General features: G+C 37.1%; 2 protein-coding genes across 5 annotated transcripts in view; one reads left to right on the forward strand and one right to left on the reverse strand.

Annotated features, from left to right (window-relative positions):
• Positions 1 to 7,311, forward strand: part of LOC106171789 (dehydrogenase/reductase SDR family member 11) — a 24,665-nt gene extending 17,354 nt beyond the window's left edge. For all 3 annotated transcript variants that reach the window (XM_086997320.1, XM_086997323.1, XM_086997322.1), the window contains one exon: positions 7,176 to 7,311. In XM_086997320.1, coding sequence (XP_086853446.1) covers positions 7,176 to 7,226 — 51 coding nt within the window. In that variant the 3' untranslated portion in view covers positions 7,227 to 7,311. The remainder of the gene's footprint in view (positions 1 to 7,175) is intronic.
• Positions 822 to 12,543, reverse strand: LOC106172910 (low-density lipoprotein receptor-related protein 5-like protein). Of its 2 annotated transcripts, none has more exons than XM_086997317.1 (9): positions 11,458 to 12,532; positions 9,283 to 9,528; positions 8,862 to 9,030; positions 8,165 to 8,292; positions 7,200 to 7,371; positions 5,972 to 6,090; positions 2,127 to 2,531; positions 1,437 to 1,545; positions 822 to 1,105 (listed from the first exon to the last, which is right to left on the reverse strand). In XM_086997317.1, the coding sequence occupies exons 1-9, from the start codon at positions 11,513 to 11,515 to the stop codon at positions 859 to 861; spliced, it is 1,653 nt and encodes a 550-aa protein (XP_086853443.1). In that variant the 5' UTR covers positions 11,516 to 12,532; the 3' UTR covers positions 822 to 858. The 2 variants fall into 2 exon arrangements, with proteins under 2 accessions (XP_086853443.1, XP_086853444.1); XM_086997318.1 differs by having other exon boundaries at positions 932 to 1,105; positions 1,437 to 1,540; positions 11,458 to 12,543.
• Between the last annotated feature and the right edge of the window lie 5,250 nt (positions 12,544 to 17,793).

Raw genomic sequence — 17,793 nt, forward strand, 5'->3', positions numbered from 1 at the left:
AGCAGACTGTTGTCATATGTTCACCAGTATTAAGTTCTTGCGTCTCAGATGTAACAAAATGCATTAGATTGTGCCTGGAGAAATACTCAATAAAGATTACTTTTTTATCAACTTGTTTATATTTTTAAATAAAATGTATGCAGTCGATCAAATCCTATTTATAATATACTGTATCGATCCACTGTATCGTTTGCCCAGCCAAAAATAGGAAATAAACTAAATACCTAACTACCCCAATTGTTCACATGCGACATGGTCGGGGGGGGGGGGGGGGGTGGAGGAGTCGAGATGTTTGGTTAAACAGCTGTTATGGCTGTTAGGGCGTCCCACTCTGATCAAATGTTGACGTACATATACGTGCTTAACAAAATTCCCACACAATAAACTGTAAGCCTATATTCCCATAAAAATGAATGCATTAAACTCCAACTACATGTTTATAACGTACGTCATTTGTGATCCACTATCAGTGTGTCAGCGTTTTATAATTACCTTTTCTTTATATATATCAAAGTTTTGTCTTTGTCAGTATTTTGCTGTTAAGCGGCGTAATGAATGTCCTTTACTGTTGTTTCTATTCAAATTACTAATATATTTACACAGGGCGGTAGGGAGAAGTATTGATAGGGGGGAGATGTGGAGGGGAGGGCCGCCTTTTTGGCCTAGGAAAAAGTCCTCTCTGAACCCAAAGTTAACAAAGGTTTTATATATTCCAAATCCTCAGGTTGAGTCAACCAGGTAGATATCTGCTCTCTTCTTCCTTAGCTCAACCAAAGGGGGGCGAAAGGGAGTTTACTTACTTATTATTATATTTTTGGCGGGGGGGGGGGGGGGAAGAGCCCTCTTTGAAGCTGCTGATTATACGTTAATATTCTGCGGTAAGATGCCTACATAATTTGCATACTGATTCTCTTGGGTCCTTGGTACTTCATAGATATTATCTGCTGTCAATGTTAGGTAGTCACCTGTAATTAAGTCATAGTCCGAGCTGGTTGATAGACGAAGTTGTCCTTTAGGTGATTTAGGAGGGGTAGGTGCCGGAACGTCGGAAAACGCTGGGTTAGAGTGAGAAACATGTAAGCTTTGTGGGTTAGATGGCGGTGTTCTGAAATAAGATTCATAAATGTATGCCACATTTGTCTCATCTCCAAGACAAAAAGGATAATAAGAAATGATTCACAAGAAAAAATCTATGATTGGAAATGTACAGTAATGCACTAGACTAAATAAAAGATACAGTGTATTAAAAAAAAAAGCAAACTAAACTAATAAAATACATAGTTAACAAGAAAGATAACGAACTGAACCAAGAAAATGCATAGTAAAAAAAAGATAGATGAACAGATATAGGAACATATGAATGCAAAATTTACATATACACAAAACTTGAATTGAGAGAGAGAGAGAGAGAGATAGGGGAGAGAGGGATATTTTACCTTCGTCTTCTCAAAAATACTAGTATAATGATCACCACCAATATGAGAGTGACCAGCGGTGAGGCCACTGCGACACCAATTACCAGCGGGATGCTTGTCGAGTCCTGGTCTTTCATTATTGGAATCGCAAAAAAATTACAAATAATGTTTGAAAAGTTTTTTAGGGATTTGATGAAGATTAAAGTGGTGATATCACAATTCCAATGTCTTAATTTTTTACATTTGGTCGATGCACTGGATAACGGGAGGCAATTTAAAATGTACAACCCTCTTAGCAAAATATGAAACTTTTTGAAAACTTGCTGCAAAGTTGAAAAAAGGAATTCTACCTGGCATATGAGGTATTGTTTTCAATTCGAAGTTATATGAAGAATTCTTGCAAACTTGCCTCAAACTTTAGATGCTTTTGCAAATAAGTAGCAAGTTTGCAGCAATTTTTTTTTCTTGCAACAACCTGCAAAAGGTTTAGTTTGTAGCAAATTGGCAGCAAATTTGCTGGAAATGTGCTGTAAACTTATTTTATTTTGCTAAGGGAGCTAGTTCCTCTCTTTCAAACTGCATGAGTGGTCTCTGTTTCAAAGTCACCTTTAAAAGATAAAACAAACTCCTTTCATAATTTTACTATTCAAAATGATTATCAGCTATCAACTTTTCTATTTTAGAATTATTCTTGACATTTGGAAGTCATACCTCCTTCTTTTCCAGTGGGAGTTACGGTCGTGCTGGTAGAAGCTGGCGTGACCATGGGAGGCAAAGCGGACACTGTCGTTGCTAGGGAAGTTGTTGAAGTTTTATTCAAAGTTGAAACTTGAGTGCTGGATGTTGATGTTCCGGTGGTGGTAGTAGGCGTGGTAGGCGTAGTAGAAGCCGTTGTAGGCGTCGTTGTTGTGGTTGGCGTAGAAGTAGTAGTAGTAGTAGTAGTAGTAGTGGTAGTAGTAGTGGGGTTTGTTGTTACAACGGTAGTTGTAGATGTGGTAGAAGATGTAGTCAAAATGCAACCGGACACTTCATCTGGGCATGCGCACGTTCTGCCGTTGGGTTTTGGCAGACACAGGTATGGACAACCCCCATTGTTTACACTGCAAGCGTTCGATCCTACAATGCAAAGTTGCCAAAGCATGTGGGACGTTAATAAAGCAGGGGCGGATTTAGGCCGTCTTTTGGGTCTTCAGGAAGACGGTCAGATTTTCAAGTTTAAACTGACGGGTATCTATATGTTTCTGTCAGAAGACGGTCCAAAAATGGAGGATGGATAAACAAATATAGTATGGAAGACTGTCAGAAAATATCTCTGGATCCGCCCCTGTAAAGGGTACCGGAGGAGATCAGCATTGGTCAGAATTGTGCCGGAAGTGACGTGTAGTGGTGTAAGACGTAGAACTGAGCGGTCATTTTTAGCTGGAGGTGAATGGGAATGAAGACGTGGGCCTGGAGAAAAAAGCAGTTATTCTAACAACACGATAAGATAACATAACTTGACGTCACACTTCCGGCACAATTCTGACCAATGCTGATCTCCTCCGGTACCCTTTATTGCAATAAGACGATTACTCTATAGTGCGTGCAGTCGTTTAAGATATGCCATTTGATTTATAATATGTGACTGTATACAACAACTTGAAATAATGTGTAATAATACATGGATATACCTGTAGGCGCTTGCTGTATTACATGTATCTTTTGATACATGTGAACCATCTTTGTAACAAGCGCCACAAGACTACTGGGTCGATTTCTGACTTGAGTCCATAAGGTCCCGTCGGAAATACGCTTAGAAATGAGAATGCTATTCCATTTTTGCGAGTGTAAAATATTGGGAGTGTTATAAATCCCAAGTATCTCGAAGTATTTACTTTTGGGTCCGCTAACTTCATATACCTTGCCAATATGCCATGGTTTGAACATTTGAACATTTGGACTAGAACTTTTTTTACTGTCAAGGTAGTGAGTTGCCAGCCAATAGGAGCAGTCAAATCGACATCTACTTACTTGTGACCTTGGCCGTTAATATCATGTTTTGATAAAAAGGTTATAAATTAATAAACATTGAAGGCCGCTAACCACACTAAATCTGCCGAATTTTCATGAGCCGTCAGTAAAAAGTAAAACTCTTTGTTATCTTGCGCAACAATTTATATCGTCCGAGCTAATAGTAAGGCCTTTGGTGGTAGTAATAAAGCTAACTTTGACTTTTACAAAGGTCGACATCTCAGGAGTGTGTAGGGAGACATTTGTGTGCAGTAACGGAATGGGTGCTGTTTGGGACAGAGAAGCCAATGACATCCAGTCACTTGTCGGAGTCTTGGACAGGGATTGCATGTACGACCAGTTGGATGTACATGTACCTGCAATCTAATATGCGTTTATAAACAAGCGTCGGCTTGACATGGCCGGGCATGGCTTGAACAGGCGGCTATGAAAAACCCCAAAGGCCACATGAATTCGGGTGTGGGTTTCTACAGTACTAAGTAGTAAGTGGGAAGCCACCTCCAGACCCCTTTAATTGATCCTTCATCCAAGATTTGGGGCCTCAAAAGTACTTCTATTTGTGCTTACTGATGCCGCGTTAACCCTGTACTGTAATTCTGATATGGGTATGCTAGTAAATGCATTTTCTTTCAGAAACAGATATGAAGGATGTTGCATACCAGTCCTAAGCAGCTGTCTGTGTGATTGTTACAGTATAGTATATTGAAGTATGATAAAAGAAAATGTATTCCCCTTTCCCAACACTTGATAGTGTAGTACACCTTTGCTGCACCTTAAAATGTGTATCTTTATTTAAGTATATGCATGAAGAACTACTAGAAGAAAAAAATGGGATTTGTTTTGCGAATGAGAAATTGTCTGATGTCATATAAATCCACCTAAATTTCTAGTTTCATTTACACTATAGCTGTATTTATAAATATATTGACATTCTCATAGTATTCCATTTCCCCTTTAAACAGAAGAATAGTGACATTCATAATTTGATAAAATGATTATATTCAACCCCAATGCAACATTAACAAATTCTTTCATTATGATGTACATAGACTACTACACCTCCCATTGTTTGTAATTAGTGTGTTAAGTGAGATTCAGAATTTACTGGTGCATAGCACATTATGAACTAGAAAAGCTCTCCGAGAGCGCAGACCTCCGCCAAGGCAGCAATTTTCGATTATTTTTGATTGATTATTGATCCGAATCACCAACAAAAACTAATCATCTGTTCCTTGGCCCATTTCTGACAGTTCCAAAAAATTTCATCAAAATCGGTCCATAACTTTTTGAGTTATGTTGATGACAGACAGACAGAAAGACAGACAGAAAAACAAACAAACAGGGGTGAAAACATAACCTCCTTGGCGGAGGTAATAAACGGTTTTTTCTGTATTATCACACCCAGTAGTACTACTGGTAGTATAAGAAGACATGTATTTTTGTACTTATTTCAAATACCGAACCATAATTATGGTTTTATTCTTTCATACATGCACAATGCCTCTTGGTTGGTTTTGATAAATATGATTAAGAGACTATGCGCTTTCACAGCAAAAAAAAACATGCTCCTAGCTAGTACATGTAGTAACACTTAAGATTTGAGTGCATAACCTGCACAAGAAGTTGCTATTGTTTTTAATCGATAGCAAACGTACATTGAAGAGAAACAAGTATATTTATTTGTAGGCCTACATGTTCTAGTGTCAATGAAAATGTCTTACTGGGCAAACTTTGCTGTTTTGTGACTTGTTAGAATATATCGTTTTCTACCGAACACCTTTTTAGACCGGAACCATCTTGAGGACACTGTCTCTCTCTCTCTCTCTCTCTCTCTCTCTCTCTCTCAAATGTCTCAATATATATATATATATATATATATATATATATATATATATATATAGTTGCTTACAGATTGTTACAGATTATCCCAGATTATTGCATGACAGCCACTCTCTAATCCGTCGCATCTACCCCGAGCAGGCCCTGTTACATTATTTTTACATGTACGCTATTCAGAATCAGGTAGATAAAAAGCACTAAAATAAAAGGCGTAAAATGTGCAAAGGATTTAAATCTTCACAGAAATCCATTTGCATATAACTGAACTTTGATTCCAGGGACACTTAATGGTATAGATATAACTCTGTGGGAGTGTTTCGATAATACGTAATTGATATATGGCTATGGCTATTGACTTTTGTTTTGTTGATTGCAAAATCGTGAGAGTCGCATTGTTTATAATAGTAACGGTCAAGGTCGCAGGAGGGGATTCGTCGATTTGACTGGTGACACGGCCAATCATAACACTGATAGGAAAAAAGCCCAGTCTAATTCTTCAAATTTGGTATATTGGCAAGAAATGCGAAGTTAGCGGACCCAAAATCAGTTACTTTGGGACATTTAGAGTTTACACTCCCAAAAACACCAATATTTTACATTCGCGAAAATGGAATAGCATTTTCATTTCTTAACATATTCCGGCTACACCTCGTGGACTATAGTCCCAAAACCAACATTATATTTTCTGTAAACAACCCAGGCCTTACCTGATAAATGGTATGAACTTCTATACACGTGAACACCAGTTAACCTGGCCGTTGGAATAAAACTGGCAGTATGAATAGTCGTGTTACTGCCGTCGTGTTTGTTGGCTCTGCGGAACTTCCTGTTAAAATGTGCGTCACAAAAATTCCAAAAATGAATAGAGAATAAATAAATAAAAGAATAGAGATCAATTGAGATAATTGAATATACAGCTGAATAAACAGATATGAAAGAAATACATTTGCTGGCAATATCAACATTACCGTACAATTAAGATGTATATTAAAGGGATAACAACTTCATTTTGGCAAAAAAAAATTAATTTTCCTGGGGTAAACAGCAATTTTCCCATACTTACCAATGGTCAATGAATCCATTTCTACATTCACAGTGAGTCCCTGTTTTTTTTTTTGTTTTTGTTTTTTTTTTTTTTTTTTTTTTTTTGCAATAATCTCTTAAGAGGTTATTACAGAGTATAGCTTTCTATGGAAGTCATATGGTCGGATGGCAAGGATATATTTCAGATTTATGGCTATTACTGTCATTTTTGTGACAAAATAGAATATATTATATTTCAATGAGTTGTTTACAATGTATTTATAGCGAAATATAGATCTCATATGAAGAGTTGTTCTCCCTTTAATCGAGTAGGCTACACCTGTAAATTATTGCCACAAGAGACCCAACCAAATACCATCACATACTTTCGAAAAGTATTATACCACCGTATCCTTCTATAATTTCCTTTTGTCAGTTTTTTTCTTTCCACTGCAAACACTTGGGGGAGGGATAAGCAGGTTAAGTTAACGAGGAGGTATTTGAAGAAGACGCAATTTTTAAAGCTTTTTGTCGGTTGGGCGCGTAATTACTTTGGAATATTTTTTGGCTTGTTTTCTTTCGGTTGTGCCAGAAAGTGATAGTAGTCATAAGTTAGCTTTAAAGGGAATGTAAATATCTGCTTTTGGTTGATATGTATATTTAACAGCATGAAGCGAAATGAATCTGGAAGCCGGTTTAACCCCATTCCCCTTGAATTTCTGCAACGCTCATGCTATAGTATACCCACATGTTTAAGAAATTTGATCTAAAAATATATGTGCCCTAGTCCAGGTTCAATTCACATCCAGACATATACAAACATTTTAAAACTAAAATTAAAAAAAAATATTTTAAAAAAACTTTTAGTCCATAAAATTTCTCTTGCAGATGTTTTCAACGGAAGTTACGTACCAAGAAGCGAAGCTCCAATCAGTGTAGTACATATGCCGATCGTCCACGGCAATGCCAAAGTAGTAGCGATTAACAGCAGTTCCAGCTTCAATCAAAGATCGTCTGTTACTTCCATCTGGGTCGGACACTTCAATTTTGGAATAATTTCCATCGCACCAATAAAGTTTCTGTTCTGTAAAACAAGATTTTGGGTAAGCATAAATGTTCATTAGCTTGGTAGTTAGATCATGCATGAAAGTTGTCAAGCACAAGCCAAAAAACCTTCATACCAGTATCTCACGGCCAACCTTGACGTAGGCCTTCATCAGACTGATAATATCTCAATAATAAAATGATAATATTTAAATGAAACATTCTGTAATTGTACAGATTGTTATGTATTATAGTTCAGAGGCCTATAACTACAACGAATAAATTCATCATCATCATCAGTGTTCAATTCATATGTATTGCCAGCTGTCACCTATGGTTCAGAGACATGGACAATGAATGCATCCATGACAACGGCTACAAGAAGCACAGAAAAGGAGGGAAAGAAGCATGTTGAACATCAGGGTAAGAGACGGAAAGACCATTTAGGGGATAAGATCACAGACCAAGGGAAAGGGTATACTGCTTACAATTTAAGTAATGAAGTAGAGATGGGCAGGGCATGTCAGTAGAATCAAAGATTACATATGGACAATAATGCTGACAGAATGAACACCAAAATATAGACATAGGAAACAAGGGAAGACTCATAAAAAACGGAGGGATGAATTTGATGAGTACTGCAAACAATTAAAACTTGAAGTGTGAAGTCCAAGACAGAAAGCACTGGAAGAAACATGCTAAGGCTTTTGCCCAACAATGGAATACTTTAGGCTCTGAATGCTGCTGATGATGATTTCTAAACGGACCATATAAAAAAGAAATTATCATTATGATATGAAGTCTTATTATTTCAATAGCCGTTCAAATCTCACCAGGGATGTCAATATCTATTCCATTCGGCCTTGACAGATCCGTGTCTGCTACAGTTTGTCTGTTTTCGCCGTCCATGTGGGCTCGTTCTATCTTTGGTTCCTCACCCCAATCTGTCCAATACATCCAGCTGTAACAAAGTATGGAAGAGACGTTTACAAACGTCTTACGTCACGTAACACCATGACGCGAAACATTGTGCTGAACAAGGTTTTACAATATATAGTCACATGATCTCCTCCATAAAACTACATGCGTATGGAATATTATAATTATGAGTGTTTTGGCCCTAGTAATTAAGGATGGCAGCCTCTCATGTTACGTCACTAAACGCCATGTAATATATGTAACATCGCACCAGCTGCTGTAATATTTATTGTAACTTTGACTGGCTTATAAATACTGTCTAGATGCTATTGTTCAATTATTTGAGGACAAAAAGAAATTACTGATCGCGTCTAACTATTATGTGTCGCCAGGAAAAATATTTATTTTGTGACTTTTGTGCATCTCATTAAACAATCACAAAAATTTCGACCCGCCTTTTTACCTTTGATTGTAAAGAGCTAAAGCAGAGCAGTGTATGTTTAGCATAATGTTAGTGCATATTTTAAAAACAATAAGTTTAAGACACAAAAAACATCAATTCCAAATTTTGATAATGTCAACCCTAAAAAGAGGGAAAAAACTCGTAAATACCCGTTTAGTGGATCCAACGCCAAAGCTCTCGGCCTATCCAATCCAGTTCTTAACAAAATCTTGTGCTGGGAGCCGTCCAATCTCATCGCACCCACGGTGTCATACCTGCGCTCGGTGTAGTACAATAGGCGGGAAATATGGTCAACTGTAACGGCGTCTTGTACGCTCCCTGAGAAGAGAAGTTTGGCCTTTAAAACGACCCTTCTCTCACCTTTCACCTCTGTGTGTGTGTGTGTGTCTGTGTGTGTGTGTGTGTTTGTGTGTGTGTGTGTGTTTGTGTGTGTGTTTGTGTGTGTGTGTGTGTGTGTGTTTGTGTGTGTGTGTGTGGGGGGGGGGGGGGAGGGGTGTCGAGGGGTGTGTCAATATCCCTGAAATTTAAATTCCGAATCTGTCAATGTAAATAGATGTAGATCACACTTACCAATAGTGAAATTAAAGACCGTTTCCGGCTCTGTTCCATCAATATTTACTCTTCTTATTTTAGCAAAGGTGACATATTCAGTCCAGTAAACCCGCTGCTCTACTGGGTCGTAACTTGTGGACATGGGGTTATTACACTGGGAATAAATGGTGTGTAGGTTCCACTGGATCAGATCAACCTGCCATATTACTCCGTTTTCTCTGTCCGTGAAAATAAGGAAGTCATCGGTCACATAGCCACTGCAGACTTAATTGAAAGTAAGAGGCAAAGAAATGATAAGACAAAAATGATTTTAAAATGAACTGCATTTAATTTACAGTTTATGATAGAAGTCGGGCGCTTAACTGTTTGTTGGTCAAAATTGGCAATCTTAGTACTTTCGATTTCAAATATTTTACTGAAGAAATTCCAAAAAAGAAAAAAATCAAAGGACCCCCAATGATTGTAAAAAAAGTAAATCAAGTTTAACAACCATCATTACACTCATTGTCCTAACAATGATAAGGTAACGCAGAAAATATGTGACATTTTTCACAGTGAATAGGCGTTACCCACGTATCCGTCAGCTAGTACCAATATCATTTACTTTAACGCAATCGCGAAGGTCTTTCATCTATGAGACAGAACAACATAATCTGTGAAATATGACCCAATGAGCGGAATAGGAGAGGTATACATATATAGACACTGCTTTTGCCAAAACAAATATTTGGGTAACGGTAATGGCCCAAAAATTTCATGTACTGTGATCCAGAATGCGTTTCAAGAAGTAAATACAAAAAAACATCGGTATCAAAAACCATATTTTTCCTTACCACTCTATTTCGTATCATTTAACTTTTGTGTTATATGAAAAACCCAATTGCAACCACCCTTTATAGCCTGGTCCACAAATGCGCGTTATCAAAAAAACTGTGGTAATTTCATACATTTTGAGCTTCAAATACGGTCTTTATGTTCACTAGAATGAACCTTTTCACAACCCTGTTATTATCATATTCACATACTAGGGGACTTTTGAATACTGTTCAGTCGATCATGATTCAAGGACGTAAAGGCTATTGATTACAGAAGCGACAAAAGTTTCTTTTTCTTAACTCTCTGTTGTTATGTTTTGCTATTTCGTATGACCTAGGTTGGCAGACTGACAAAATCATTGTTCAGTACCAAGAAATTTCTACACAGAGCAATATAATCCCATTCAGTTTAAAAGATTTATGTATCTTGTCACGTTTTCGAATTCAAGGTTGAATTGAATCTTTGAAAGAAATGGTGTTTCTTTTAACGTTAAATAGTTAAGATTTAATTAATCACAAATTAGCAAAATGCACGTAGGTCAATTGTATATAAGTCAGGGAAGGAACAAGTGTATAGGTACAGTTTTGTTAAGAGTCCACTGGAACAATGATTGTTTTTATGTATTGGAATGGAGTGGATAACGTCACAGCACATGAGATTACAAAAAACTGGTCAATTCAATACGCTACCTTAATGCTTAAAGCAATTGCCTAGTAATAAATGATAAATACTCCATTGACTAAATAAGAATAAATGATTTTAGGCCACGCAAAAGAAGCAAGAACTTAACAGGGACAATAAAGGCGTGATCATTTCGATGGAGACTTATAACTACTGTATATGTATTAAGGTGGTTGTTTTGTCCTTTCTTAACTTTGTTACTAACTGGTAAACACTCGAAGGAGGGGAGAGTTTTTTAATTTATTTTGTTTATTTTTTTTTTACAATGACAATTATTTGAGGGAATATTAATGGAAGGTTATAATTTTACCCCGTCCCTCCAAAATGTACTTAGATAATATGAAAGTAAAGTATTAAACATGGCATTATGGGTTTCAGAGACTCGGTGTGGACTTTTTCAAGATTTAGGGTACCCTATCTGCATCGGTAAAACGCTACTTTCCGCTTGCGTCCCTTGCTGTTAGAAGGGAGACAGAAAGAATCCCTTTTAGAAAATTCGGATAAATGACCTTTCTTTTCGAAACCGCCCTATTATCAGTCTGTGTCATTATTCCGGTTTTCAGAGTACAAACCGTACCGTAATTATACAAATATCTTCTTGTGACTCTGTGCAGTTTGGAAAACTCGTCAGTTACACATTAAATACATGTACCTGTCATTATACAAAAATATGTGAACAAATTAAAGCCATCTTACCTGAGGATGATAATAAATACACCAATAACAAACCCCCAAACTTCTTCAAGCGATCCATTGCACCAGGGTCGATATTGCAATTGTGGGAACAATATATCAGGATGCCTGTCAGATCTTGTTAAAATTTTGTGAGTTTTTCTCTTGATAAACCTGTCTGGTCCCAGCCTACTGTGACATCAAGTTACTTAGTCTGTTCCTGATTTTTGGAACTAATTTCCTTTCCTTTTCAGTATGATCCACGTCGTTGGAGAGCTAAAGTGTCCTATTCAGTTTGCACAGTTCAGTCGAAAATGAAACTTGGCGTCATCCGGGCCTTTGCCTTGTTTCTATAATGCGACGAAATGTACAGCGGTTTTGCGCAGTATTATTTTGCCTGTTAGAAAAGCGCAGAACTGACGCGCGAAGATCTTTCAATAAATATTCAGGTTAATTCAAGATTGAATATAAAATGCTGGCTATTAATATTTAAGCATAATCAAAATTTCCGCTGCTGTTATCTCGTTTAAGTTATATTTTTTTAGTTGGACCTCAAAATATGCGCTTGGGTCATTTGCACACTGTCCCATGAATGCAAACTACTTCCTGGTTGTATAGGTCGATACAATGTGAAGAACGTGATTCGTGGACGAGAAGCGTCTAGGTAACTTTGTTGATTGTGCATTCTCAATAACGTAGTTTTTCAGTTATCATTTACAGCCATGTATATATCATTATGCGACTGTGCATCCTGCTGTAATATAATCAGGCTAGAGGCACTAGGTCCCGTGCATGTGTCTTTAAGAGAAATCGTCTCGCTCTTTTCTGTGTCGCAGGGTGAGATGACAGAGACGCTCCGTGACTCAAGGACATGGAAATAGTTATAAAATTAATCAGCGCTGCCCGTGGCGAATTCTCTACTAGAAATAATTTTCATTTAGAAATCGTCGACACAAACCTAAGTACTATGTGTAAATTCTAGTGGTAGTACGGTTCTGAGCCGACCTAAATTATGTATCGAGTAAACATGACCAAGACGAGAAGTGTATTATTACAGTAAATAACCCGCTGTCAAATTTTCTACCAACAAAGAAATGCATCAATACTAATTGTTTGACTGGTAACCTTTAACAAAGAATAGAGGGCCTTGTAAGCATATCCTCATATCCCTTAAGAACTCAGACCATTTTGCAGATAATATAGTGGGACATTTCAACAGCTCCTTTAATTAGAGAAAATAACAAAAAACAAAAGTTAAAAAAGTCACGATATAAGGCAAATTCAAGTTGGGGATTAAAAAATATTGTTTTTTTCTTATTATTTTGAGGGTGAGGGATGAGGGACCTGTTGTTAATTTTTCCACGCCAACATACCCGAACGACACTGGCAACCGATGTTCCATTAGTTTAGCGAAATATGTGTGGCGAGAATTAGTTAAGAAGAATATGTATAACGGAATAGGTATAACGAGAATGGTGTTCTGAAATATGATGTTCTTATGGTTGTGTGTAAGAGAGAGAGAGAGTGAGAGAGGTTTTACCAGCGTCTTCCCAGGAAAACTATTATGCTCACCACCACCACTATAACAGCAGCCAGCGGTAAAGCCACTGCAACACCAATAGCCAGTGCTTGATGAGTCTATGCCTTTCACTACTGGCATCACCAAAACTATTGATAAAATCAAAAATAAAAGATTTATCGGAAAATAAAGAATTCGACAAAATTATGAACATAATTTCAAAATATCAAAACTGTACGATCTACTGGTGTTACGATACAGTGGACAGCAACAGCGGGAGATATTTAGCAGAACAAAGCTGACAGATAAAAGGGCATCAAACAATATAAAACAATGCAACGCTATTTGCAATAATACTAATTATTATTATTATTATAAGTGTGCCGTACCCGTTTTTTTTTTTTTTTTTTTTTTTTTTTTTTTTTTTTTTTTAGTTGTGATACTGCATCGCATCAAAGAGCGTATTGAAATCTGACAATAGCAAGATCTATAAACCCATTTTTTAGTTTATATGTATATGTCCCTCAATTTTGAGTCAATCTCGTGACGGAGATATATACAAGTGGTATTTCAGTCGTCAGGTTGAAAATAAAACTTTAAAACTCATAAGCAGGCGTAAAGTCCGTAACATCCTCAACAATGACGTCATTGTTTAAATTCATTAAAGTCAAACATACATTGTACAGTATCCGTCAACAATCTTAATTACAGCTTTAAAATTGTAAGTGGTGTTTTAAATAGTGGTGTTTTATGCAGAAATGTCGTGATCATTGTTGGATAATATATATAAACGTTCTGAAACAGTGAATTATGTCCACTCTTAAAGCGGTGTGGTATATTGCAAAAAGATGCTCGGGGCGGGAAGGGTGTTGCTATTAAAGCCCTGCAATTCGTGCGAATCGATACAATGTTTGGCACTTGTCTAGATTTATAGAGTCTTTATTCCATTAATAAAAAAACTGTAAAAAAAACTCCGACTACATGATATTCATAATGTCATTCGTGATACCAGTGTGTTCCAACATCCGACATGTAGCCACTTCATAATATGTTTTCTCTAGATCATCTTTTGTTTATTTTGTCTTTTACAGTAATTTGTTGATTAAATGAACAGCAGGCTGGGGGGGGGGGGGTCGAGATGTTTGTAAAAACAACAGTTATGACAGGAAAGAAAACATCTACTCTGATTCAAATATTGACGCACATGTAGGTACTAAACGTATCTAATTCCTTATGCCTCTGTCAGTACCGGCCGTACGGGCTCTTACAGCCTGTTTGCATCCAAATTTTGCGCAGCATCTCACGCGCCGCGCAAGTCCTAAGCACGTACGGAGGATGTTGGGCATGTCCAAAAGATTCTACGAATAATCTGCGAACAGCGAGGCGGCAAACGTAACTTGCTCTACTCACATTCGCAAGTGAGACGTGCGCATGGGCGTAACCAGACCTTTTAAAATTGTGCGCACACATTTTCAAAATTTCCAGGTACAGCTAAATGTAGACTTACAACAAATGAAGGGTAGTTTAAATTATATGTGCTAAATACATGTTTCATCACTTAACGTTAAAAATATTCCCACGATATAGTTAAGTTCCAGTATATTATTTCACCCAGAAACAACTTTTTTCCGGGATTGGCGGTACAGGCCGTCCAAAATTGCCATCTGTAACTCCCTTCAAAATTTCAGCTCGGCCAGCTTTCTAAGTGTCATGAACGGGGAGGGGGGTGAATTAAATGAAAAAATATCTTTAAAATAATAGATTTCAAGGGGGGGGGAGAGTTGAAAATAAACGATAACTATCTTCCGCTGGCGCTCTTAAATGAATATGATAATTGCCTTTTCGTCTCGCTCGGATCGCGAACGATCCTCGGCTGCCGATATTCTGCGAATGAAGTCTCTTGAACGAATATGAAAATTGCCTTCTAGGTTCGCTCAGATCGCGAACGACCTCCCACTGAAGATATGAGAATTGCCTCCTCGTCTCGCTCGGATCGGTAACGATCTTCAGCTGAAGATCATCCGAGAACGAAGTCCATTGAACGACTATGAAAATTGCTTTCTCGTTTCGCTCGGATCGAGATCGATCTCCCGCTTAAGATATGAAAACTGCCTTCTTGTCTCGCTGGGGTAGGTAACTATATCTCTTGCTCCCGATCATCGGCTAACTAAGCCTCTTGAACAAATATGAAAATTGCCTTCTCGTCTCTTGGAAATGTTCAGTGCTCTTCCTTTCTTTAGTAGAGCATACATTGCAGCTGTAGCTTTTTTGCATTTTGGCATTTTTAAAAGTATTCTTTGTTTTGTAGGAATGATCCCGACTGCGAGAAGTATATTCCAAGATACTTAAAATGCTTAACAATTTCTATTTTCTTGCCGTTGTACGTGAATTCTAGGTTTTTTTGGCACTCTGCCTCTTGTGAATACCATCACTTTTGTCTTTTCTATGTTAACTCTAGTTTCCATGTACTGCAGTAAGTATTAAAAACATCTAGTTGAAGCTGTAGATCCTCTTTCGTTTCTGCTAAGAGTACAGTGCCATCCGCATATAACATGACCATTATTTTTAACAGAACACCTAATTCCTTCTCTATGTCTACTGATACAGATTTTAAGCCAGTTATGTCATGATTTTTCATGAAGTCTTCAAGATCGTTCAGGAAGAGAACGAAGAGTACAGGAGATAAGTTTTCACCTTGTCTTACCCTTTTTTTGCCAGCAAAGTAATCTGAGCTGCCATTTCTTGTAGATATTCGGGATTTGCGCCCATTATACATATTAACAATTAGTCTGTAACATAAACCATCTATTCCATATGAAACAAGTTTTTGCCAGAGCCCAGCCCTCCAGATGCTGTCAAAAGCACCCTTAAGATCAATGAAAGCGAAGAAAAGTTTTGACTTGGACATTCTGCACAGTTCCATAAGGCCATAGAGAGTGAACATACTGTCAGTTGTGGAGTAGCCGCGTCTAAACCCACTTTGGTTTTCATTTAACAATTGCTTGGAATCTAGGAAATTGTAAAGTCTAGCCCATATGATTGATGTAAAAAGTTTCCCTAGACAACTAAGTATTGTTATGGGTCTGTAGTTACTTGGGTCAGCCTGGCTATCTTTGTTCTTATAAATTGGTAGTATGTTACCAACTAACCATGCCTCTGTTATGATTCCAGAGTCTAGTACTTTGTTGAATAATTTGGTTTATGTTGAGAGCATGGTTTTGGGGGAGTCATTTAAGTATTCAGTCGTTATTCCAGCTGGCCCAGGTGCTTTGTTATTACTCAAATTCTTAACTGCCTTTTCGATTTCGGTTTGGGTGATAGGGTCATCTAGAATATTGTTTGGGGTTTTATACATGTTTATATGAGGTTTAATATCAACTTCATTGCAAGAGTTTATTTCTTTAAAGTAATCAAAAAAGGAGTTTATATTAAATTTTGCACTTTTTACATCATTCTTCTTACTTAGCAGTCTCCAGTATTCTCTCGGGTCTGTGCTCTTTAAACTTCTCAATTTTTTTCATCAGATCTACTTGGTGTTTTTTAAGACATCTGTTCATTGTGGATATGTATCTCTTTTCTGCATTACGCATCTCATCTTTAAGTTCCTTAGTTATATATATATATATATATATATATATATATATATATATATATATATATATATATATATATATATATATATTTTAAGACCTTCTGGCATTTCCTGAAAAGTTTTCTTGTTCTTAGGTAATCTTGATTAAACCATTCCTGTTTTGTGATTTTGGTTTATAGTTGGGTTTTGGTGGGGGATTCAAGCCAAGTGTCTTTTTTGCAAAATCCAGTAAGATGGTTGCAACTTTATCAAATAGATCATTAACAGTATCCTGTGTAAGGCTTACTTCATTTTCACTAAGGTAGGCATTAAGTTTTTAAATCTCAATTTCATCAATATTCTCGGTATATTCAGTGCCTTTATCAGCCTGCCATGGTTTTATTTTTGGTTGAGAAGGGGTGGTAGAATCTTTAATTGGTTAGGGATCAGTGGCTCATTTTTCTTCAATGTGCATGATATTGCATGGTTTGTGTATATCAGAGTAGAGTACTAAAGTCTAGTACCTCTAACTTCTCTTTCAGGCTAAAATATGTACACTGCCTATGATATAGTCAATAACACTGGCTTTTCTGTGGTGAATTCTCCCTCGTCGAATCTTCCATTAGCAACAAAAAGTTTGTAATTTGCAAAAATCTAGGAAAAGTGCACCGAGTGTATTCTTTTGCTTATCTTTGGCTTTACGAATTTGTGGTAGTTCAGGTCAGTTAGCTTGCTTATGAAGGAGTTTATGTCAATTTCTGGGTCATCAAAATTGTATTCATGACATGACGGCTTTTCTGTATCGCCAGCGAGAGTGCGTTCGATACAATCAAGACAAAGGCTATCTGAGAGTTGACTTAACCCTCCAATTAAGAGGTAAACGGCTGTTTCATAATAAGGGTGAACATTTAAATGTGGTTAATGTTATAAGTGTCTGATAAATTAGGAATTTATGATTGGAGATTGGTGATATACTGATATCAAAGACACTGCTCATAGGAGCATATTTTGAGGGGGTATATACAGAATTGCAACAATATCCAACTGTGTACAAATATTAACGATTAACAAAAATATTAAAACAGTTAAGGTGGTATTGAGAGATGTTAACATGACCGTTCTACATCTATATGCACGAATGGCATTCGAACTCTTGCCACATTAACATGTGTCCATTCAAAAAATTTGGATGTGGGTAATTTTTAAATGACTCTCACTTTTTGGGAGGGAGGGAGGGACTGAAAGGGCTGAGAGAGACATATAAAGATAA

This window comes from Lingula anatina, chromosome 10, assembly GCF_051362555.1.
Source record: "Lingula anatina isolate TDL-2025a chromosome 10, LinAna3.0, whole genome shotgun sequence".
Lineage (NCBI taxonomy): Eukaryota > Metazoa > Brachiopoda > Lingulata > Lingulida > Lingulidae > Lingula > Lingula anatina.

Excerpts from the sequence above, each read along its gene's own strand:
- LOC106172910 (XM_086997317.1), bottom strand. The coding sequence starts at position 11,515 with ATGGATCGCTTGAAGAAGTTTGGGGGTTTGTTATTGGTGTATTTATTA. Across the intron at positions 9,031-9,282 it reads GGTCTTTAATTTCACTATTG|GGAGCGTACAAGACGCCGTT; the intron begins GTAAGTGTGATC and ends TTCTCTTCTCAG. Across the intron at positions 1,106-1,436 it reads GTATTTTTGAGAAGACGAAG|AACACCGCCATCTAACCCAC; the intron begins GTAAAATATCCC and ends ATCTTATTTCAG.